We start from the raw sequence: 22,865 nt of genomic DNA on the forward strand, positions 1-22,865 counted from the left end.
CAGAGGGGTTGGAGAAGGTCGCAGTGGGGTTCTCCTGCTCCAAGATCAACATCTGCCAGGTCCATAAGGGCTCTAGGGGCTTTGGAAGGTCCCAATGAGGTCTTGGAGGGGTTCTTAGGGGGTTTTGGGGGGTTCTGATGGCGTTTGGGAAGCACCAGGAGGATCTCAGGGGGGTTGGAGAAGGACGCAATGGGGTTCTTCTGCTCCAAGATCAACATCTGCCAGGTCTAGAGGGGCTCTATGGGGTCTAGGGGGGCTTTGGAAGGTCCCTATGGGGTTTTGGGGGGTTCTGATGGGGTTTGGGGAGTGCCAGGAGGATCTCAGAGGGGTTGGAGAAGGACGCAATGGGGTTCTTCTGCTCCAAGATCAACATCTGCCAGGTCTAGAGGGGCTCTATGGGGTCTAGGGGGGCTTTGGAAGGTCCCTATGGGGTCTTGGAGGGGTTTTGGGGGGTTCTTATGGGGTTTGGGAAGCACCAGGAGGATCTCAATGGGGTTGGAGAAGGTCACAGTGGGGTTCTTCTGCTCCAAGATCAACATCTGCCAGGTTTAGAAGGGCTCCATGGGGTCTAGGGGGGCTTTGGAAGGTCCCTATGGGGTCTGGGAGTGGTTCTTAGGGGGTTTTGGGGGTATCAACAGGATCTCAATGGGGTTTGAGAAGGTCGCAGTGGGGTTTGGTGCTCCAAGATCAACATCTGCCAGCTCTGTGGGGCCTTCATGGGGGTCTTTGGTGTCTCCATGGAGGTTTTTGGTGTCTCCATGGGGTTTTTGGTGTCTCCATGGAGGTTTTTTGGTGTCTCCATGGGGTTTTTGGTGTCTCCATGGAGGTTTTTGGTGTCTCCATGGAGGTTTTTGGTGTCTCCATGGGGTTTTTGGTGTCTCCATGGGGGTTTTTGGTGTCTCCATGGAGGTTTTTGGTGTCTCCATGGAGGTTTTTGGTGTCTCCATGGAGGTTTTTGGTGTCTCCATGGGGGTTTTTGGTGTCTCCATGGAGGTTTTTGGTGTCTCCATGGAGGTTTTTAGTGTCTCCATGGGGTTTTTGGTGTCTCCATGGAGGTTTTTGGTGTCTCCATGGAGGTTTTTTGGTGTCTCCATGGAGGTTTTTGGTGTCTCCATGGAGGTTTTTGGTGTCTCCATGGAGGTTTTTGGTGTCTCCATGGAGGTTTTTGGTGTCTCCATGGAGGTTTTTTGGTGTCTCCATGGAGGTTTTTGGTGTCTCCATGGAGGTTTTTGGTGTCTCCATGGAGGTTTTTGGTGTCTCCATGGGGGTTTTTGGTGTCTCCATGGGGTTTTTGGTGTCTCCATGGGGTTTTTGGTGTCTCCATGGGGGTCTTTGGTGTCTCCATGGGGGTTTTTGGTGTCTCCATGGGGGTTTTTGGTGTCTCCATGGGGTTTTTGGTGTCTCCATGGGGGTTTTGGTGTCTCCATGGGGGTTTTTGGTGTCTCCATGGGGTTTTTGGTGTCTCCATGGGGGTTTTTGGTGTCTCCATGGGGGTTTTTGGTGTCTCCATGGGGTTTTTGGTGTCTCCATGGAGGTTTTTGGTGTCTCCATGGGGGTTTTTGGTGTCTCCATGGTGTCTTTGTTGTCTCCATGGGTTCTTCTGGGCGCCCCATGTGTCCTGATGGCCGCCACCAGGATCTCACCGCGCTTTTGGTGACCTCACCCACACCAAGTCGCTCCCTCTTGCCTCCTGGAGCCCCATAGATCCCCATGGGCAACAGTGGGCACCCCCTCCCACCGCCCCCCTTGGGCCACCCGACGGTGCCCTCTTGGTGGCCACCGGGCTCCCCTTGCAGGTCATCGCCGTGGTGGGCCAGCAGAACGTGGAGGGCAAGAGGATCCCGTTCGGCTTCAAGCACCGCACCCTGCCCCACTTCATCAAGGACGACTACGGCCCCGAGAGCCGCGGCTTCGTGGAGAACTCCTACCTGGCCGGGCTCACCCCCACCGAGTTCTTCTTCCACGCCATGGGCGGCCGGGAAGGGCTCATCGACACCGCCGTCAAGACGGCCGAGACCGGTCAGAGCCAGCCCCACGGGTGGAGCGGTGGGATTGGGGTCAACCAAAGCCTCCCCAGATGCCTCCTGGTTACGGTCAATGGGGTTTGGGGTTGATCAAAGCCTCCTCAGATGCCTCCTGGTTGCGGTCAATGGGGTTTGGGGTCAACCAAAGCCTCCCCAGATGCCTCCTGGTTGCGGTCAATGGGGTTTGGGGTCAACCAAAGCCTCCCCAGATGCCTCCTGGTTACGGTCAATGGGGTTTGGGGTCAACCAAAGCCTCCCCAGATGCCTCCTGGTTACAGTCAATGGGGTTTGGGGTTGATCAAAGCCTCCTCAGATGCCTCCTGGTTACATTCAATGGGGTTTGGGGTTGACCAAAGCCTCCTCAGATGCCTCCTGGTTACATTCAATGGGGTTTGGGGTTGACCAAAGCCTCCTCAGATGCCTCCTGGTTACATTCAATGGGGTTTGGGGTTGACCAAAGCCTCCTCAGATGCCTCCTGGGGGGTTTCAGTGGAGTTTGGCACCAACCAAACCCCCCCTAGATGCCTCCTGGGCCCCATTAATGCTCTTTAGGCCCCCCCAAACCCCCCCTAGATGCCTCCTGGGCCCCATTAATGCTCTTTAGGCCCCCCCAAACCCTCCCTAGATGCCTCCTTGGCCCCATTAATGCTCTTTAGGCCCCCCCAAACCCCCCCTAGATGCCTCCTGGGCCCCATTAACGCTCTTTAGGTCCCCCCAAACCCCCCCTAGATGCCTCCTGGGCCCCATTAACGCTCTTTAGGCCCCCCCAAACCCTCCCTAGATGCCTCCTGGGCCCCATTAACGCTCTTTAGGTCTCCTCCTGGGCCCCATTAACGCTCTTTAGGTCTCCCCAAACCCTCCCTAGATGCCTCCTGGGCCCCATTAATGCTCTTTAGGCCCCCCCAAACCCCCCCTAGATGCCTCCTGGGCCCCATTAACGCTCTTTAGGCCCCCCCAAACCCCCCCTAGATGCCTCCTGGGCCCCATTAATGCTCTTTAGGCCCCCCCAAACCCCCCCTAGATGCCTCCTGGGCCCCATTAACGCTCTTTAGGTCCCCCCAAACCCCCCCTAGATGCCTCCTGGGCCCCATTAACGCTCTTTAGGCCCCCCCAAACCCCCCCTAGATGCCTCCTGGGCCCCATTAACGCTCTTTAGGTCCCCCCAAACCCTCCCTAGATGCCTCCTGGGCCCCAGTAACGCTCTTTAGGCCCCCCCAAACCCCCCCTAGATGCCTCCTGGGCCCCATTAACGCTCTTTAGGTCTCCCCAAACCCCCCCTAGATGCCTCCTGGGCCCCATTAACGCTCTTTAGGCCCCCCCAAACCCCCCCTAGATGCCTCCTGGGCCCCATTAACGCTCTTTAGGTCCCCCCAAACCCCCCCTAGATGCCTCCTGGGCCCCATTAACGCTCTTTAGGCCCCCCCAAACCCCCCCTAGATGCCTCCTGGGCCCCAGTAATGCTCTTTAGGCCTCCCCAAACCCCCCCTAGATGCCTCCTGGGCCCCATTAATGCTCTTTAGGTCCCCCCAAACCCTCCCTAGATGCCTCCTGGGCCCCATTAACGCTCTTTAGGTCCCCCCAAACCCTCCCTAGATGCCTCCTGGGCCCCATTAACGCTCTTTAGGCCCCCCCAAACCCCCCCTAGATGCCTCCTGGGCCCCATTAATGCTCTTTAGGCCCCCCCAAACCCCCCCTAGATGCCTCCTGGGCCCCATTAATGCTCTTTAGGTCCCCCCAAACCCCCCCTAGATGCCTCCTGGGCCCCATTAACGCTCTTTAGGCCCCCCCAAACCCCCCCTAGATGCCTCCTGGGCCCCATTAACGCTCTTTAGGTCCCCCCAAACCCTCCCTAGATGCCTCCTGGGCCCCAGTAACGCTCTTTAGGCCCCCCCAAACCCCCCCTAGATGCCTCCTGGGCCCCATTAACGCTCTTTAGGTCTCCCCAAACCCCCCCTAGATGCCTCCTGGGCCCCATTAACGCTCTTTAGGCCCCCCCAAACCCCCCCTAGATGCCTCCTGGGCCCCATTAACGCTCTTTAGGTCCCCCCAAACCCCCCCTAGATGCCTCCTGGGCCCCATTAACGCTCTTTAGGCCCCCCCAAACCCCCCCTAGATGCCTCCTGGGCCCCAGTAATGCTCTTTAGGCCTCCCCAAACCCCCCCTAGATGCCTCCTGGGCCCCATTAATGCTCTTTAGGTCCCCCCAAACCCTCCCTAGATGCCTCCTGGGCCCCATTAACGCTCTTTAGGCCCCCCCAAACCCCCCCTAGATGCCTCCTGGGCCCCATTAACGCTCTTTAGGCCCCCCCAAACCCCCCCTAGATGCCTCCTGGGCCCCAGTAATGCTCTTTAGGCCCCCCCAAACCCCCCCTAGATGCCTCCTGGGCCCCATTAATGCTCTTTAGGTCCCCCCAAACCCTCCCTAGATGCCTCCTGGGCCCCATTAACGCTCTTTAGGCCCCCCCAAACCCCCCCTAGATGCCTCCTGGGCCCCATTAACGCTCTTTAGGCCCCCCCAAACCCCCCCTAGATGCCTCCTGGGGGTGTTGAGGCCCCCCCTTAGGTGCCCCCTGCCCGCAGGGTACATCCAGCGCCGGCTGATCAAGTCCATGGAGTCGGTGATGGTGAAGTACGACGCCACGGTGCGCAACTCCATCAACCAGGTGGTGCAGCTGCGCTACGGCGAGGACGGCCTGGCCGGCGAGAGCGTGGAGTTCCAGAACCTGGCCACGCTCAAGCCCTCCAACAAGGCCTTCGAGAAGAAGTAAGGCGGGGACAAAGCATGGGGAGGAGGAGACCTTGCTTCTGGGGCTGGAAAGGGGGGCGGAGGGTTGAGGTGGTCCTGAAGAGGGGGAGCCCATCATGGAGCCCATCTTGGTGTCCCCCGGGTCCTTGTGTCCCTCTTGGAGCCCATCTTGGTGTCCCCCAGGTCCTTGTGTCCCTCTTGGAGCCCATCTTGGTGTCCCCCACGTCCTTGTGTCCCTCTTGGAGCCCATCTTGGTGTCCCCCGGGTCCTTGTGTCCCTCTTGGAGCCCATCTTGGTGTCCCCCAGGTCCTTGTGTCCCTCTTGGAGCCCATCTTGGTGTCCCCAGGTCCTTGTGTCCCTCTTGGAGCCCATCTTGGTGTCCCCCAGGTCCTTGTGTCCCTCTTGGAGCCCATCTTGGTGTCCCCAGGTCCTTGTGTCCCTCTTGGAGCCCATCTTGGTGTCCCCAGGTCCTTGTGTCCCTCTTGGAGCCCATCTTGGTGTCCCCAGGTCCTTGTGTCCCTCATGGAGCCCATCTTGGTGTCCCCCAGGTCCTTGTGTCCCTCTTGGAGCCCATCTTGGTGTCCCCAGGTCCTTGTGTCCCTCATGGAGCCCATCTTGGTGTCCCCAGGTCCTTGTGTCCCTCATGGAGCCCATCTTGGTGTCCCCCAGGTCCTTGTGTCCCTCATGGAGCCCATCTTGGTGTCCCCAGGTCCTTGTGTCCCTCATGGAGCCCATCTTGGTGTCCCCAGGTCCTTGTGTCCCTCATGGAGCCCATCTTGGTGTCCCCAGGTCCTTGTGTCCCTCTTGGAGCCCATCTTGGTGTCCCCCAGGTCCTTGTGTCCCTCATGGAGCCCATCTTGGTGTCCCCAGGTCCTTGTGTCCCTCATGGAGCCCATCTTGGTGTCCCCAGGTCCTTGTGTCCCTCATGGAGCCCATCTTGGTGTCCCCAGGTCCTTGTGTCCCTCTTGGAGCCCATCTTGGTGTCCCCAGGTCCTTGTGTCCCTCATGGAGCCCATCTTGGTGTCCCCAGGTCCTTGTGTCCCTCTTGGAGCCCATCTTGGTGTCCCCAGGTCCTTGTGTCCCTCATGGAGCCCATCTTGGTGTCCCCAGGTCCTTGTGTCCCTCTTGGAGCCCATCTTGGTGTCCCCAGGTCCTTGTGTCCCTCATGGAGCCCATCTTGGTGTCCCCCAGGTCCTTGTGTCCCTCTTGGAGCCCATCTTGGTGTCCCCAGGTCCTTGTGTCCCTCATGGAGCCCATCTTGGTGTCCCCAGGTCCTTGTGTCCCTCTTGGAGCCCATCTTGGTGTCCCCAGGTCCTTGTGTCCCTCTTGGAGCCCATCTTGGTGTCCCCAGGTCCTTGTGTCCCTCATGGAGCCCATCTTGGTGTCCCCAGGTCCTTGTGTCCCTCTTGGAGCCCATCTTGGTGTCCCCAGGTCCTTGTGTCCCTCATGGAGCCCATCTTGGTGTCCCCCAGGTCCTTGTGTCCCTCTTGGAGCCCATCTTGGTGTCCCCAGGTCCTTGTGTCCCTCTTGGAGCCCATCTTGGTGTCCCCCAGGTCCTTGTGTCCCTCTTGGAGCCCATCTTGGTGTCCCCAGGTCCTTGTGTCCCTCTTGGAGCCCATCTTGGTGTCCCCAGGTCCTTGTGTCCCTCATGGAGCCCATCTTGGTGTCCCCAGGTCCTTGTGTCCCTCATGGAGCCCATCTTGGTGTCCCCCAGGTCCTTGTGTCCCTCTTGGAGCCCATCTTGGTGTCCCCAGGTCCTTGTGTCCCTCTTGGAGCCCATCTTGGTGTCCCCAGGTCCTTGTGTCCCTCTTGGAGCCCATCTTGGTGTCCCCCGGGTCCTTGTGTCCCTCTTGGAGCCCATCTTGGTGTCCCCAGGTCCTTGTGTCCCTCTTGGAGCCCATCTTGGTGTCCCCAGGTCCTTGTGTCCCTCATGGAGCCCATCTTGGTGTCCCCAGGTCCTTGTGTCCCTCATGGAGCCCATCTTGGTGTCCCCAGGTCCTTGTGTCCCTCATGGAGCCCATCTTGGTGTCCCCCAGGTCCTTGTGTCCCTCTTGGAGCCCATCTTGGTGTCCCCAGGTCCTTGTGTCCCTCATGGAGCCCATCTTGGTGTCCCCAGGTCCTTGTGTCCCTCTTGGAGCCCATCTTGGTGTCCCCAGGTCCTTGTGTCCCTCTTGGAGCCCATCTTGGTGTCCCCCAGGTCCTTGTGTCCCTCATGGAGCCCATCTTGGTGTCCCCCAGGTCCTTGTGTCCCTCTTGGAGCCCATCTTGGTGTCCCCCAGGTCCTTGTGTCCCTCATGGAGCCCATCTTGGTGTCCCCCAGGTCCTTGTGTCCCTCATGGAGCCCATCTTGGTGTCCCCAGGTCCTTGTGTCCCTCATGGAGCCCATCTTGGTGTCCCCAGGTCCTTGTGTCCCTCATGGAGCCCATCTTGGTGTCCCCAGGTCCTTGTGTCCCTCATGGAGCCCATCTTGGTGTCCCCAGGTCCTTGTGTCCCTCATGGAGCCCATCTTGGTGTCCCCAGGTCCTTGTGTCCCTCATGGAGCCCATCTTGGTGTCCCCAGGTCCTTGTGTCCCTCTTGGAGCCCATCTTGGTGTCCCCAGGTCCTTGTGTCCCTCTTGGAGCCCATCTTGGTGTCCCCAGGTCCTTGTGTCCCTCTTGGAGCCCATCTTGGTGTCCCCAGGTCCTTGTGTCCCTCTTGGAGCCCATCTTGGTGTCCCCAGGTCCTTGTGTCCCTCATGGAGCCCATCTTGGTGTCCCCAGGTCCTTGTGTCCCTCATGGAGCCCATCTTGGTGTCCCCAGGTCCTTGTGTCCCTCATGGAGCCCATCTTGGTGTCCCCCAGGTCCTTGTGTCCCTCTTGGAGCCCATCTTGGTGTCCCCAGGTCCTTGTGTCCCTCATGGAGCCCATCTTGGTGTCCCCAGGTCCTTGTGTCCCTCTTGGAGCCCATCTTGGTGTCCCCAGGTCCTTGTGTCCCTCTTGGAGCCCATCTTGGTGTCCCCCAGGTCCTTGTGTCCCTCTTGGAGCCCATCTTGGTGTCCCCCAGGTCCTTGTGTCCCTCATGGAGCCCATCTTGGTGTCCCCAGGTCCTTGTGTCCCTCATGGAGCCCATCTTGGTGTCCCCAGGTCCTTGTGTCCCTCATGGAGCCCATCTTGGTGTCCCCAGGTCCTTGTGTCCCTCTTGGAGCCCATCTTGGTGTCCCCAGGTCCTTGTGTCCCTCATGGAGCCCATCTTGGTGTCCCCAGGTCCTTGTGTCCCTCATGGAGCCCATCTTGGTGTCCCCCAGGTCCTTGTGTCCCTCATGGAGCCCATCTTGGTGTCCCCAGGTCCTTGTGTCCCTCATGGAGCCCATCTTGGTGTCCCCAGGTCCTTGTGTCCCTCATGGAGCCCATCTTGGTGTCCCCAGGTCCTTGTGTCCCTCATGGAGCCCATCTTGGTGTCCCCAGGTCCTTGTGTCCCTCTTGGAGCCCATCTTGGTGTCCCCAGGTCCTTGTGTCCCTCTTGGAGCCCATCTTGGTGTCCCCAGGTCCTTGTGTCCCTCATGGAGCCCATCTTGGTGTCCCCAGGTCCTTGTGTCCCTCATGGAGCCCATCTTGGTGTCCCCAGGTCCTTGTGTCCCTCTTGGAGCCCATCTTGGTGTCCCCAGGTCCTTGTGTCCCTCTTGGAGCCCATCTTGGTGTCCCCCGGGTCCTTGTGTCCCTCTTGGAGCCCATCTTGGTGTCCCCCGGGTCCTTGTGTCCCTCTTGGAGCCCATCTTGGTGTCCCCCGGGTCCTTGTGTCCCTCTTGGAGCCCATCTTGGTGTCCCCAGGTCCTTGTGTCCCTCTTGGAGCCCATCTTGGTGTCCCCAGGTCCTTGTGTCCCTCATGGAGCCCATCTTGGTGTCCCCCAGGTCCTTGTGTCCCTCTTGGAGCCCATCTTGGTGTCCCCCGGGTCCTTGTGTCCCTCTTGGAGCCCATCTTGGTGTCCCCAGGTCCTTGTGTCCCTCTTGGAGCCCATCTTGGTGTCCCCAGGTCCTTGTGTCCCTCATGGAGCCCATCTTGGTGTCCCCAGGTCCTTGTGTCCCTCATGGAGCCCATCTTGGTGTCCCCAGGTCCTTGTGTCCCTCATGGAGCCCATCTTGGTGTCCCCCAGGTCCTTGTGTCCCTCTTGGAGCCCATCTTGGTGTCCCCAGGTCCTTGTGTCCCTCTTGGAGCCCATCTTGGTGTCCCCAGGTCCTTGTGTCCCTCATGGAGCCCATCTTGGTGTCCCCAGGTCCTTGTGTCCCTCTTGGAGCCCATCTTGGTGTCCCCAGGTCCTTGTGTCCCTCATGGAGCCCATCTTGGTGTCCCCAGGTCCTTGTGTCCCTCTTGGAGCCCATCTTGGTGTCCCCCAGGTCCTTGTGTCCCTCTTGGAGCCCATCTTGGTGTCCCCAGGTCCTTGTGTCCCTCTTGGAGCCCATCTTGGTGTCCCCCAGGTCCTTGTGTCCCTCTTGGAGCCCATCTTGGTGTCCCCCAGGTCCTTGTGTCCCTCATGGAGCCCATCTTGGTGTCCCCAGGTCCTTGTGTCCCTCATGGAGCCCATCTTGGTGTCCCCAGGTCCTTGTGTCCCTCTTGGAGCCCATCTTGGTGTCCCCCGGGTCCTTGTGTCCCTCTTGGAGCCCATCTTGGTGTCCCCCGGGTCCTTGTGTCCCTCATGGAGCCCATCTTGGTGTCCCCCAGGTCCTTGTGTCCCTCTTGGAGCCCATCTTGGTGTCCCCCGGGTCCTTGTGTCCCTCATGGAGCCCATCTTGGTGTCCCCAGGTCCTTGTGTCCCTCATGGAGCCCATCTTGGTGTCCCCAGGTCCTTGTGTCCCTCTTGGAGCCCATCTTGGTGTCCCCCGGGTCCTTGTGTCCCTCATGGAGCCCATCTTGGTGTCCCCAGGTCCTTGTGTCCCTCATGGAGCCCATCTTGGTGTCCCCAGGTCCTTGTGTCCCTCATGGAGCCCATCTTGGTGTCCCCAGGTCCTTGTGTCCCTCTTGGAGCCCATCTTGGTGTCCCCCGGGTCCTTGTGTCCCTCATGGAGCCCATCTTGGTGTCCCCAGGTCCTTGTGTCCCTCATGGAGCCCATCTTGGTGTCCCCAGGTCCTTGTGTCCCTCATGGAGCCCATCTTGGTGTCCCCAGGTCCTTGTGTCCCTCATGGAGCCCATCTTGGTGTCCCCAGGTCCTTGTGTCCCTCATGGAGCCCATGTCGATGTCCCCTCTCCTTGCCTCGTGCCCCAGGTTCAAGTTTGACTGCACCAACGAGCGGGCGCTGCGGCGGACGCTGCAGGAGGAGCTGGTCAAGGAGATCCTGTCCAATGCCCACATCCAGAACGAGCTCGAGCGGGAGTTCGAGAAGATGCGGGAGGACAGGGAGGTCCTCAGGGTCATCTTCCCCACCGGGGACAGCAAGGTCAGTGCCATGGGGGGGGCACCACCTCCCCACGGGGGTCACCACGACCCAAAGCCAATGGGGAGCTCCATGGAGGTGCCATCACCTCCCGAGCGGGGTCACGAGAAGACCCAAGCCCCATTTTGGACCTCCTGACCCCCATTTTGGACCTCCTGACCCCCATTTTGGACCTCCTGACCCCCATTTTGGACCTCCTGACCCCCATTTTGGACCTCCTGACCCCCATTTTGGACCTTCTGACCCCCATTTTGGACCTTCTGACCCCCATTTTGGACCTTCTGAACCCCATTTTGGACCTTCTGACCCCCATTTTGGACCTCCTGAACCCCATTTTGGACCTTCTGACCCCCATTTTGGACCTCCTGACCCCCATTTTGGACCTTCTGACCCCCATTTTGGACCTCCTGACCCCCATTTTGGACCTCCTGACCCCCATTTTGAACCTCCTGACCCCCATTTTGGACCTTCTGACCCCCATTTTGGACCTCCTGACCCCCATTTTGGACCTTCTGACCCCCATTTTGGACCTTCTGACCCCCATTTTGGACCTCCTGACCCCCATTTTGGACCTTCTGACCCCCATTTTGGACCTCCTGACCCCCATTTTGGACCTCCTGACCCCCATTTTGGACCTTCTGACCCCCATTTTGGACCTCCTGACCCCCATTTTGGACCTCCTGACCCCCATTTTGGACCTCCTGACCCCCATTTTGGACCTTCTGACCCCCATTTTGGACCTCCTGACCCCCATTTTGGACCTTCTGACCCCCATTTTTGACCTCCTGAACCCCATTTTGGACCTCCTGACCCCCATTTTGGACCTTCTGACCCCCATTTTGGACCTTCTGACCCCCATTTTGGACCTCCTGACCCCCATTTTGGACCTGAACCCCATTTTGAACCTCCTGACCCCCATTTTGGACCTCCTGACCCCCATTTTGGACCTTCTGACCCCCATTTTGGACCTCCTGAACCCCATTTTGGACCTCCTGACCCCCATTTTGAACCTCCTGACCCCCATTTTGGACCTTCTGACCCCCATTTTGGACCTCCTGACCCCCATTTTGGACCTCCTGACCCCCATTTTGAACCTCCTGACCCCCATTTTGGACCTCCTGACCCCCATTTTGGACCTCCTGACCCCCATTTTGGACCTCCTGACCCCCATTTTGGACCTTCTGACCCCCATTTTGGACCTCCTGACCCCCATTTTGGACCTCCTGAACCCCATTTTGAACCTCCTGACCCCCATTTTGGACCTCCTGACCCCCATTTTGGACCTCCTGACCCCCATTTTGGACCTGAACCCCATTTTGAACTTCCTGACCCCCATTTTGGACCTTCTGACCCCCATTTTGGACCTCCTGACCCCCATTTTGAACCTCCTGACCCCCATTTTGGACCTCCTGACCCCCAATTTGGACCTCCTGAACCCCATTTTGGACCTTCTGAACCCCATTTTGGACCTTCTGCACCCCATTTTGGACCTCCTGACCCCCATTTTGGACCTTCTGAACCCCATTTTGGACCTTCTGAACTCCATTTTGAGCTTCTCAGCCCCAGTTTTTGACCTCTCCAACCCCATTTTTGGGGCCCTACCCCCCATTTTTGATCTTCTAAACCCCATTTTTGACCTCTCAAACCCCATTTTTGATCTCTCAAACCCCTTTTTTGACCTCCTGAACCCCATTTTTGGGCCCTGTACCCCATTTTTGACTGCTGAATCCCATTTTTGGGGTCTAGAACACCGTTTTTGACCTCCTAAACCCTGGGTTTGGGCCCTATATCCTGTTTTTGATCTCCTGAACACCATTTTTGACTGCTAAACCCCATTTTTGACTGCTAAACCCCATTTTTGACCCCTAAACCCCATTTTTGATCTCCTGAACCCCATTTTTGAACTCCTGTACCCCATTTTTGGGCATTATACCCCATTTTTGGGCATTATACCGCATTTTTTAGTCCTAAACCCCATTTTTAACCTCTTGAACCCCATTTTTGAGGTCCAGAATCCCATTTTTCACCTCCTGAACCCCATTTTTGAACTCCTGAACACCATTTTTGGGCCCTGTACCCCATTTTTGGGTCCTATTCCCCATTTTTTACTCTTAAACCCCATTTTTGACCTCCTGAACCCCATTTTTTGACCTCCTAAACACCATTTTTGGGTCTTGTACCCTATTTTTGATGACCTGAACCCCATTTTTGCGTCCTATTCCTCATTTTTTTACTCTTAAACCCCATTTTTGACCTCCTAAACCCCATTTTTGGGTCTCATACCCCATTTTTGACCTCCTCAACCCCATTTTTTGACCTCCTAAACCCCATTTTTGGGTCTCATGCCCCATTTTTGACCTCCTCAACCCCATTTTTGACCTCCTCAACCCCATTTTTGACCTCCTGACCCCCATTTTTGAGCTCCTGAACCCCAGTTTTGAGCTCCTGACCCTGTTCCGGGGCTCCTGCCCGCAGGTCGTGCTGCCCTGCAACCTGCTGCGCATGATCTGGAACGCGCAGAAGATCTTCCACATCAACTCCCGGCTGCCCTCGGACCTGCACCCCATCAAAGTGGTGGAGGGTGAGTGGGGGGAGCCTGGGGGAGGGCCTCGAGGAGCAGCTGGGGTCACCAGGATGGTAGTTATGGTTACCAGGACCATAGTAACCCCATAGTAACCCCGTAGTAACCCCGTTGTAATCTCATAGTAACCTTGTTGTAGCCTCGTAGTAATCCTATAGTAACGTAATAACCCCATAGTAATGCCATTGTAATCCCATTATAACTCTATAGTAATTTCATAGTAAACTGATAGTAACTCTATTGTAACCTTATAGTAACCCCTGAGTAACTTTGTAGTAACCTCATAGTAACTTTACCCCATTGTGATCTCATATTAATTCTGTTGTAATTTTATAGTAACCCCTTAGTAACTCTGTAATAGCCCCATAGTAACTTTGTAGCAAGCTCATAGTAACCCCATTGTAACCTTACAGTAACGTCTTAGTAACTCTGTAATAACCCCATAGTAACTTTGTAGTAACCTCATAGTAATCCCATTGTAACCCCATAGCGACCTTACCGCATTGTGACCTCGTAGTAACTCCATTGTAACCTTACAGTAACCCCTTAATAACTCCGTAATAACTTTGTAGTAACGTCATAGTAATCTCATTGTAACCTTATAGTAACCCCATTGTAATCTTCCTGTAACTCTATCGTAAGCCTGTAGTAACCCTGTAGTAAATCTGTAGTAATCTCACAGTAAATATATGGTAACCTCATAGTAATTTCATAGTAACCGCATAGCAAATATATAGTAATCTCATAGTAAATCTCTAATAGTTATAGTAAACTTGTAGTAACTTTGTAGTAACCTCATAATGAATGTATAGTAATTCCATAGCTACCCTATAGTAACTCCGTAGTAAATATATACTAATTCCATAGCTACCCTATAGTAACTCCATAGTAAGCTTGTAGTAGATGCATAGTAATTTCATAGTAACCTTGTAGTAGATGTATAGGAACTCCATAGTAAGCTTGTAGTAGATGTATGGTAACCCTATAATAATCCCATAGTAAATGTATAGTAATTCCATAGTAACCTTATAGTAATCCCATAGTAAATGTATAGTAATCTCATAGTAACCTTATAGTAATCCCGTAGTAAATGTATAGTAATTCCATAGTAACCCTATAGTAACCCCATAGTAAATGTATAGTAATTCCAGAGTAACCATATAGTAACTCCGTAGTAACACCGCAGTAAATGTATAGTAACTCCATAGTAACATTATAGTAACCCCATGATAAATCTATAGTAATTCCATAGTAACGTCATAATAATTACATAGTAACACCATAGAAACTATATAGTAATTCTATAGTAATCCTAGAGTAACTCTGTACTAAGCTCATAGTAAATCCATAATTCCGTAGTAACCCCATAGTAAATCCGTAGTAACCCCATAGTAAATCCATAGTAACTGCATAGTAAATCCATAGTAACCCCATAGTAAATCCATAGTAACCCCATAGTAAATCCATAGTAACCCCATAGTAAATCCATAGTAACCCCATAGTAAATCCATAGTAACCCCATAGTAAATCCATAGTAACCCCGTAGTAAATCCATAGTAACCCCGTAGTAAAACCATAGTAACCCCATAGTAAATCCATAGTAACCCCATAGTAAATCCATAGTAACCCCGTAGTAAATCCATAGTAACCCCGTAGTAAAACCATAGTAAATCCATAGTAACCCCGTAGTAATTCCATAGTAACCCCGTAGTAACCCCATAGCAACCCCGTAGTAAGGCGGTTGTGGCGGGCAGGGGTGCGGGAGCTGAGCCGGCGGCTGGTGATCGTGAACGGGGAGGACCCGCTGAGCCGGCAGGCGCAGCACAACGCCACGCTGCTCTTCAACATCCACCTGCGCTCCACGCTCTGCGCCCGCCGCATGGCCGACGAGTTCCGCCTCAGCGGGGAGGCCTTCGACTGGCTCCTGGGAGAGATCGAGTCCAAGTTCAACCAGGCCATCGTGAGTGGGGCTGGGGCCGACACGGGGGGGGCCGAGGGTGAGAGACCTGGTCTAGAAGGGAGATATGGGGGTCTAAGGGGTAGATATGGGGTCTAGAAGGGAGATATGGGAGCCTAAGGGGTAGATATGGGGTCTAGAAGGGAGATATGGGGGTCTAAGGGGTAGATATGGGGTCTAGAAGGGAGATATGGGGGTCTAAGGGGTAGATATGGGGTCTAGAAGGGAGATATGGGGTCTAAGGGGTAGATATGGGGTCTAGAAGAGAGATATGGGGGTCTAAGGGGTAGATATGGGGTCTGGAAGAGAGATATGGGGGTCTAAGGGGTAGATATGGGGTCTAGAAGAGATGTATGGGGGTCTAAGGGGTAGATATGGGGTCTGGTAGAGAGATATGGGGGTCTAAGGGGTAGATATGGGGTCTAGAAGAGAGATATGGGGGTCTAAGGGGGAGATATGGGGTCTAGAAGAGAGATATGGGGGTCTAAGGGGTAGATATGGGGGTCTAAAGAGTAGATATGGGGGTCTAAGGGGTAGATGTGGGGTCTAGAAGGGAGATATGGGGGCCTAAGGAGTAGATATGGGGTCTAAAGAGTAGATATGGGGGTCTAAGGGGTAGATATGGGGCCTGGACGTGAGATATGGGGGTCTAAAGGGTATGGATGGGGGTCTAAGGGGTATCTATGGGGCCTGGACGTGAGATATGGGGGTCTAAAGAGTACATATGGGGGTCTAGAGGTGAGATATGGGGGTCTGAAGGGTATGGATGGGGGTCTAAGGGGTAGATACCGGGCCTGGATGTGAGATACGGGGGTCTAAAGGGTAGATAGGGGGGCCTAGAAGCGAAGGGGGATACGGGGAGCTATGGGGTTCTAAGGGCTCCAGGAGACGCCTTCGCGCCTCCGGAGGTGACACCTTGCCGGGGGGGGGGGCTGTGTTTGGGGTCACCTGTGCCCCCCCTGACCCCCTTGTCCCCCCCAGGCGCACCCGGGGGAGATGGTGGGGGCGCTGGCGGCGCAGTCGCTGGGGGAGCCGGCCACGCAGATGACCCTGAACACGTTCCACTACGCCGGCGTCTCGGCCAAGAACGTGACCCTGGGGGTGCCGCGCCTCAAGGAGCTCATCAACATCTCCAAGAAGCCCAAGACGCCCTCGCTCACCGTGTTCCTGCTGGGGCAGAGCGCCCGCGACGCCGAGCGCGCCAAGGTGGGGCGGGACGGGGGGGGCTCCGCGGGCTCCACGGTGCCTCGGGGATTGGGGGGGGATGTGGTGGCCTCCGTGCGTGTGTCCTCGGTGGCAGGCCCTTGGTCTTCAGCCCCGTGTCCTGGTATCAGCTCTTATGGTCTCCATCCCTGAGTCGTCTCCTGTGTGCCCATGTTCTCCATGGCATCCATCCCCATGGCATCCCCATGTCACCTCTCGTGTCCTCCAAGTCATATCCCACGTTCTCCATGGCATCCCCGTCTCCTCCATCCCCGTGGTCCTGTGTCACCTCTCATGTTCTCCACATAATCCCCGTGTCCTCAATGGCATCCCCATGGCATCCCCCTCTCTTCCATCCCCATGTCACCTCTTGTGTCCTCCAAGTCATATCCCACGTTCTCCATGCCATGCCCATGTCACCTCTTGTGTCCTCCAAGTCATATCCCACGTTCTCCATGCCATCCCCATGTCACCTCTCGTGTCCTCCAAGTCATATCCCATGTTCTCCATGCCATCCCCATGTCACCTCTCGTGTCCTCCAAGTCATATCCCACGTTCTCCATGCCATCCCCATGTCACCTCTCGTGTCCTCCAAGTCATATCCCACGTTCTCCATGCCATCCCCATGTCACCTCTTGTGTCCTCCAAGTCATATCCCACGTTCTCCATGGCATCCCCATGTCACCTCTTGTGTCCTCCAAGTCATATCCCACGTTCTCCATGCCATCTCCATGTCACCTCTCGTGTCCTCCAAGTCATATCCCACGTTCTCCATGCCATCCCCATGTCACCTCTTGTGTCCTCCAAGTCATATCCCACGTTCTCCATGCCATCCCCATGTCACCTCTTGTGTCCTCCAAGTCATATCCCATGTTCTCCATGGCATCCCCATGTCACCTCTCGTGTCCTCCAAGTCATATCCCACGTTCTCCATGTCGTCCCCGTCTCCTCCATCCCCATGTCCACATGTTCTCCAAGTCATCCCCATGTTCCCGTATCTTCCATTGCCATATTCCCGTGTCCTCCATCCCCATGGTCTTGTGGTGCCTCTCATGTTCTCCACATCATCCCCATGCCCCCACTGACTCCATCCCCATATCCTCATGTTTTCCATGTCATCCCCATCTCCTCCATCCCCATATCCCAATGTCCTTCATCCCCGTGTCCAATTGTGCTCCGTATCACCACCAGGTTCTCCATCCCTGTTTTCTCTGTAACATCCCATGTTCTCTATCCCTGTGTTTTCCATGTCATCCTCATATCCCCATGTCACCTCTCATGTCCTCCACGTTATCCCCATCTCCATCCGCATCTCCCCATCTCCTCCATCGCTGTATCCCTGTCCCCTCAATCCCCATGTCCCCATCTCCTCCGTCCACATCTCCCCCATCCCCATCTCCTCCATCCCCATCCCCTCCATCCCCATCTCCCCCATCCCCATCCCCTCCATCCCCATCTCCTCCATCCCCATCTCCTCCATCCCCATCCCCTCCATCCCCATCTCCTCCATCCCCATCCCCTCCATCCCCATCTCCTCCATCCCCATCTCCCCCATCCCCTCCATCCCCATCCCCTCCATCCCCATCCCCTCCATCCCCATCCCCTCCATCCCCATCTCCTCCATCCCCATCCCCTCCATCCCCATCCCCTCCATCCCCATCCCCTCCATCCCCATCCCCTCCATCCCCATCCCCTCCATCCCCATCTCCTCCATCCCCATCCCCTCCATCCCCATCCCCTCCATCCCCATTCCCTCCATCCCCATGTCCCCATCTCCCCCATCTCCTCCATCCCCATCCCCTCCATCCCCATCCCCTCCATCCCCATTCCCTCCATCCACATGTCCCCATCTCCCCCATCCCCTCCATCCCCATCCCCTCCATCCCCATCTCCTCCATCCCCATCTCCTCCATCCCCATCCCCTCCATCCCCATCTCCTCCATCCCCATCTCCTCCATCCCCATCTCCCCCATCCCCATCCCCTCCATCCCCATCTCCCCCATCCCCATCCCCTCCATCCCCATTCCCTCCATCCCCATGTCCCCATCTCCCCCATCCCCTCCATCCCCATCCCCTCCATCCCCATTCCCTCCATCCCCATGTCCCCATCTCCCCCATCCCCTCCATCCCTGCCTCCCCACCTGATCCCCCCGTGTCCCTAGGACATCCTGTGCCGCCTGGAGCACACCACCCTGCGCAAGGTGACCGCCAACACCGCCATCTACTACGACCCCAACCCTCAGAGCACCGTGGTGGCCGAGGACCAGGAGTGGGTCAACGTCTACTACGAGATGCCCGACTTCGACGTGAGCCGCATCTCGCCCTGGCTGCTGCGCGTCGAGCTCGACCGCAAGCACATGACGGACAGGAAGCTCACCATGGAGCAGATCGCCGAGAAGATCAACGCGGGTGGGTCTGGGGGGCACCGGGAGGGGGCTGCGGAGGGCTTGAGGGCATCTACCAGGGCTTTGGGGGCTTCTGAAGGGGGTTGAGGGCGTCTAAAGGGGGTTTGGGGGCTTCTGAAGGGGGTTGAGGGCGTCTAAAGGGGGTTTGGGGGCGTCTAAAGGGGGTTGAGGGCGTCTAAAGGGGGTTTGAGGGCACCTAAAGGGGGTTTGAGGGTGTCTGAAGGGGGTTTGAGGGCATCTAAAGGGGGATTGAGGGCATCTAAAGGGGGTTTGAGGGCATCTAAAGTGGGTTTGAGGGCGCCTAAAGGGGGTTTGAGGGCATCTGAAGGGGGGTTGAGGGCGTCTAAAGGGCGTTTGAGGGCGCCTAAAGGGGGTTTGAGGGCATCTGAAGGGGGGTTGAGGGCATCTGAAGGGGGGTTGAGGGCGTCTAAAGGGCGTTTGAGGGCGCCTAAAGGGGGTTTGAGGGCGCCTAAAGGGGGTTTGAGGGCACCTAAAGGGGGTTTGAGGGCGTCTAAAGGGGGTTTGAGGGCACCTAAAGGGGGTTTGAGGGCACCTAAAGGGGGTTTGAGGGCATCTAAAGGGGGTTTGAGGGCACCTAAAGGGGGTTTGAGGGCGTCTAAAGGGGGTTTGAGGGCACCTAAAGGGGGTTTGAGGGCACCTAAAGGGGGTTTGAGGGCGTCTAAAGGAAATTTGAGGGGGTCCTGGGTAGACAATGAGGTCATCTAAGGGGGCTTTAGGAAGCTTTGGATGGGGCTGGATGAACATTGAGGGGATCTAAGAGGGATTTAGGGAGGTTTGAGGACATCTAAAAGGGGTTTGATGGCGTCTAAGGGGGGTCTGAGGGCATCTAAAGGGGGTTTGAGGGCATTGGGTGGAGTTTGAGGGCACCTAAAGGGGGTTGGGGGGGGCTTGAGGGCATCTAAGCGGGGTTTGGGGACATCTAAAGGAGTTTGGGGGCTTCTAAAGGGGGTTTGAGGGCATCTGAGGGGGCTTTGGGGAGCTTTGGATGGGCCTGGATGGACCTTGAGGGGGCTTTAGGGGGTCCTGGTTGAACATTAAGGGCATCTCTGGAGCTTTTGGGGGTCCTGAGTGAGCCTTGAGGCCATCTGGGGGGCTTCAGATGGTCCTGGATGGACGTTGAGGGCATCTGAGGGGCTTTGGATGGTCCTGGATGGACGTTGAGGGCATCTGAGGGGCTTCAGATGGTCCTGGATGGACGTTGAGGGCATCTGGGGGGCTTTGGATGTTCCTGGATGGACGTTGAGGGCATCTGAGGGGCTTTGGATGGTCCTGGATGGACGTTGAGGGCATCTGAGGGGCTTTGGATGGTCCTGGATGGACGTTGAGGGCATCTGAGGGGCTTTGGATGGTCCTGGATGGACGTTGAGGGCATCTGAGGGGCTTTGGATGGTCCTGGATGGACGTTGAGGGCATCTGAGGGGCTTTGGATGGTCCTGGATGGACGTTGAGGGCATCTGAGGGGCTTTGGATGGTCCTGGATGGACGTTGAGGGCATCTGAGGGGCTTCGGATGGTCCTGGATGGACGTTGAGGGCATCTGAGGGGCTTTGGATGGTCCTGGATGGACGTTGAGGGCATCTGAGGGGCTTTGGATGGTCCTGGATGGACGTTGAGGGCATCTGAGGGGCTTTGGATGGTCCTGGATGGACGTTGAGGGCATCTGGGGGGCTTTGGATGGTCCTGGATGGACGTTGAGGGCATCTGAGGGGCTTCAGATGGTCCTGGATGGACGTTGAGGGCATCTGAGGGGCTTTGGATGGTCCTGGATGGACGTTGAGGGCATCTGAGGGGCTTTGGATGGTCCTGGATGGACGTTGAGGGCATCTGAGGGGCTTCGGATGGTCCTGGATGGACGTTGAGGGCATCTGAGGGGCTTCAGATGGTCCTGGATGGACGTTGAGGGCATCTGGGGGGCTTTGGATGGTCCTGGATGGACGTTGAGGGCATCTGAGGGGCTTCAGATGGTCCTGGATGGACGTTGAGGGCATCTGAGGGCCCAATTCCCCCGCTGTGTCCCCACGCCCAGGCTTTGGTGACGACCTCAACTGCATCTTCAACGACGACAACGCGGAGAAGCTGGTTCTGCGCATCCGCATCATGAACAGCGACGAGAACAAGATGCAGGAGGTGGGACCCATAGCACCAGAGAGCACCCATGGGTGCTGCTGGGAGCCTGCGCCAGGGCCCGGTGTCACCCCTGTCCCCTCGGTGCTCCCCAGGAGGAGGAGGTGGTGGACAAGATGGACGACGACGTCTTCTTGCGCTGCATCGAGTCCAACATGCTGACGGACATGACGCTGCAGGGCATCGAGCAGATCAGCAAGGTGGGGCCAGCAGCACCCATGGGTGCTCTCTGGGGGCTGGGGGCCTTGAGGAGCGCTTGGAGGTTCTCCACTGGGATCTTTAGGAGGTCCAGGGTGCCCACCGTGACACTTGGAGCCACCTCAGGAGGTCCATGGGTGCCTGTTGTGTCCTCCAGGTAGCACCCATGGGTGCTGGTGGCCTTGAGGACCACCTTGGATGTTCTCCATGGGCACCTATAGCAGCTCCATGGTGGTACTTGTAGATACATATGGAGCTCCATGGGTGCCTGTAGTGTCCCCAGGTAGCACCCATGGGTGCTGGTGGCCTTGAGGACCACTTGGATGTTCTCCATAGTCACCTGTAGCATCTCATTGGTGGTACTTAGATACATATGGAGCTCCATGGGTGCCTGTGGTGTCCCCAGGTAGCACCTATGGGTGCTCTATGGGTGCTGGTGGCTCTTGAGGACCACTTGGATGTTCTCCATAGTCACCTGTAGCATCTCCATGGTGGTACTTGTAGATACATATGGAGCTCCATGGGTGCCTGTGGTGTCCCCAGGTAGCACCTATGGGTGCTCTATGGGTGCTGGTGGCTCTTGAGGACCACTTGGATGTTCTCCATAGTCACCTGTAGCATCTCCATGGTGGTACTTGTAGATACATATGGAGCTCCATGGGTGCCTATGGTGTCCCCAGGTAGCACCCATGGGTGCTGGTGGCCTTGAGGACCACTTGGATGTTCTCCATAGTCACCTGTAGCATCTCATTGGTGGTACTTAGATACATATGGAGCTCCATGGGTGCCTGTGGTGTCCCCAGGTAGCACCTATGGGTGCTCTATGGGTGCTGGTGGCTCTTGAGGACCACTTGGATGTTCTCCATAGTCACCTGTAGCATCTCCATGGTGGTACTTGTAGATACATATGGAGCTCCATGGGTGCCTGTGGTGTCCCCAGGTAGCACCTATGGGTGCTCTATGGGTGCTGGTGGCTCTTGAGGACCACTTGGATGTTCTCCATAGTCACCTGTAGCATCTCCATGGTGGTACTTGTAGATACATATGGAGCTCCATGGGTGCCTATGGTGTCCCCAGGTAGCACCCATGGGTGCTGGTGGCCTTGAGGACCACTTGGACGTTCTCCATGGGCACCTTTCCCACCCCCAGCATGCCCATGGTGGTACTTGTAGATACATATGGCGGTGTTTTGGTGCCTGTAGTGCCCCCAGCGCCCAGGCAGCACCCATGGGTGCTGACGCCCGTCTCCCCCCAGGTGTACATGCACCTCCCTCAGACGGACAACAAGAAGAAGATCATCATCACCGAGGATGGGGAGTTCAAGGCCCTGCAGGAGTGGATCCTGGAGACCGACGGCGTCAGCCTCATGCGGGTGCTGAGCGAGAAGGACGTGGACCCCGTGCGCACCACGTCCAACGACATCGTGGAGATCTTCACCGTGAGCACCGGCTCCCATACCCCATATCCCATACCCCATGTCCCATATCCCATACCCCATACCCCATACCCCATGTCCCATATCCCATACCCCATACCCCATACCCCATGTCCCATATCCCATATCCCATATCCCATACCCCATATCCCATATCCCATACCCCATACCCCATGTCCCATATCCCATATCCCATATCCCATACCCCATGTCCCATATCCCATACCCCATACCCCATACCCCATGTCCCATATCCCATATCCCATATCCCATACCCCATATCCCATATCCCATATCCCATACCCCATACCCCATGTCCCATATCCCATATCCCATATCCCATACCCCATGTCCCATATCCCATACCCCATACCCCATACCCCATGTCCCATATCCCATATCCCATATCCCATATCCCATATCCCATACCCCATACCCCATACCCCATGTCCCATATCCCATACCCCATACCCCATACCCCATGTCCCATATCCCATATCCCATATCCCATACCCCATATCCCATATCCCATACCCCATACCCCATACCCCATGTCCCATATCCCATACCCCATACCCCATACCCCATGTCCCATATCCCATATCCCATATCCCATACCCCATATCCCATATCCCATATCCCATACCCCATACCCCATATCCCATAACCCATACCCCATACCCCATACCCCATGTCCCATATCCCATATCCCATATCCCATACCCCATACCCCATATCCCATACCCCATACCCCATACCCCATGTC

At 56.4% G+C, this 22,865-nt stretch overlaps 1 protein-coding gene across 1 annotated transcript in view; it reads left to right on the forward strand.

Moving 5' to 3' along the window:
* Positions 1 to 22,102, forward strand: part of POLR2A (RNA polymerase II subunit A) — a gene marked incomplete at its 3' end in the record, with an annotated part of 61,922 nt that extends 39,820 nt beyond the window's left edge. Inside the window, exons 15-24 of the mRNA XM_080636399.1 lie at positions 1,797 to 2,019; positions 4,604 to 4,787; positions 10,008 to 10,179; positions 12,652 to 12,757; positions 14,512 to 14,717; positions 15,696 to 15,920; positions 18,080 to 18,326; positions 20,369 to 20,469; positions 20,562 to 20,666; positions 21,920 to 22,102. Of these exons, the coding sequence (XP_080492525.1) occupies positions 1,797 to 2,019; positions 4,604 to 4,787; positions 10,008 to 10,179; positions 12,652 to 12,757; positions 14,512 to 14,717; positions 15,696 to 15,920; positions 18,080 to 18,326; positions 20,369 to 20,469; positions 20,562 to 20,666; positions 21,920 to 22,102 (1,752 nt within the window). The remainder of the gene's footprint in view (positions 1 to 1,796; positions 2,020 to 4,603; positions 4,788 to 10,007; positions 10,180 to 12,651; positions 12,758 to 14,511; positions 14,718 to 15,695; positions 15,921 to 18,079; positions 18,327 to 20,368; positions 20,470 to 20,561; positions 20,667 to 21,919) is intronic.
* Positions 22,103 to 22,865: the final 763 nt, after the last annotated feature.

Source organism: Psittacula echo, assembly GCF_963264785.1.
Source record: "Psittacula echo genome assembly, chromosome: 32".
Taxonomy (NCBI): Eukaryota; Metazoa; Chordata; class Aves; order Psittaciformes; family Psittacidae; genus Psittacula; species Psittacula echo.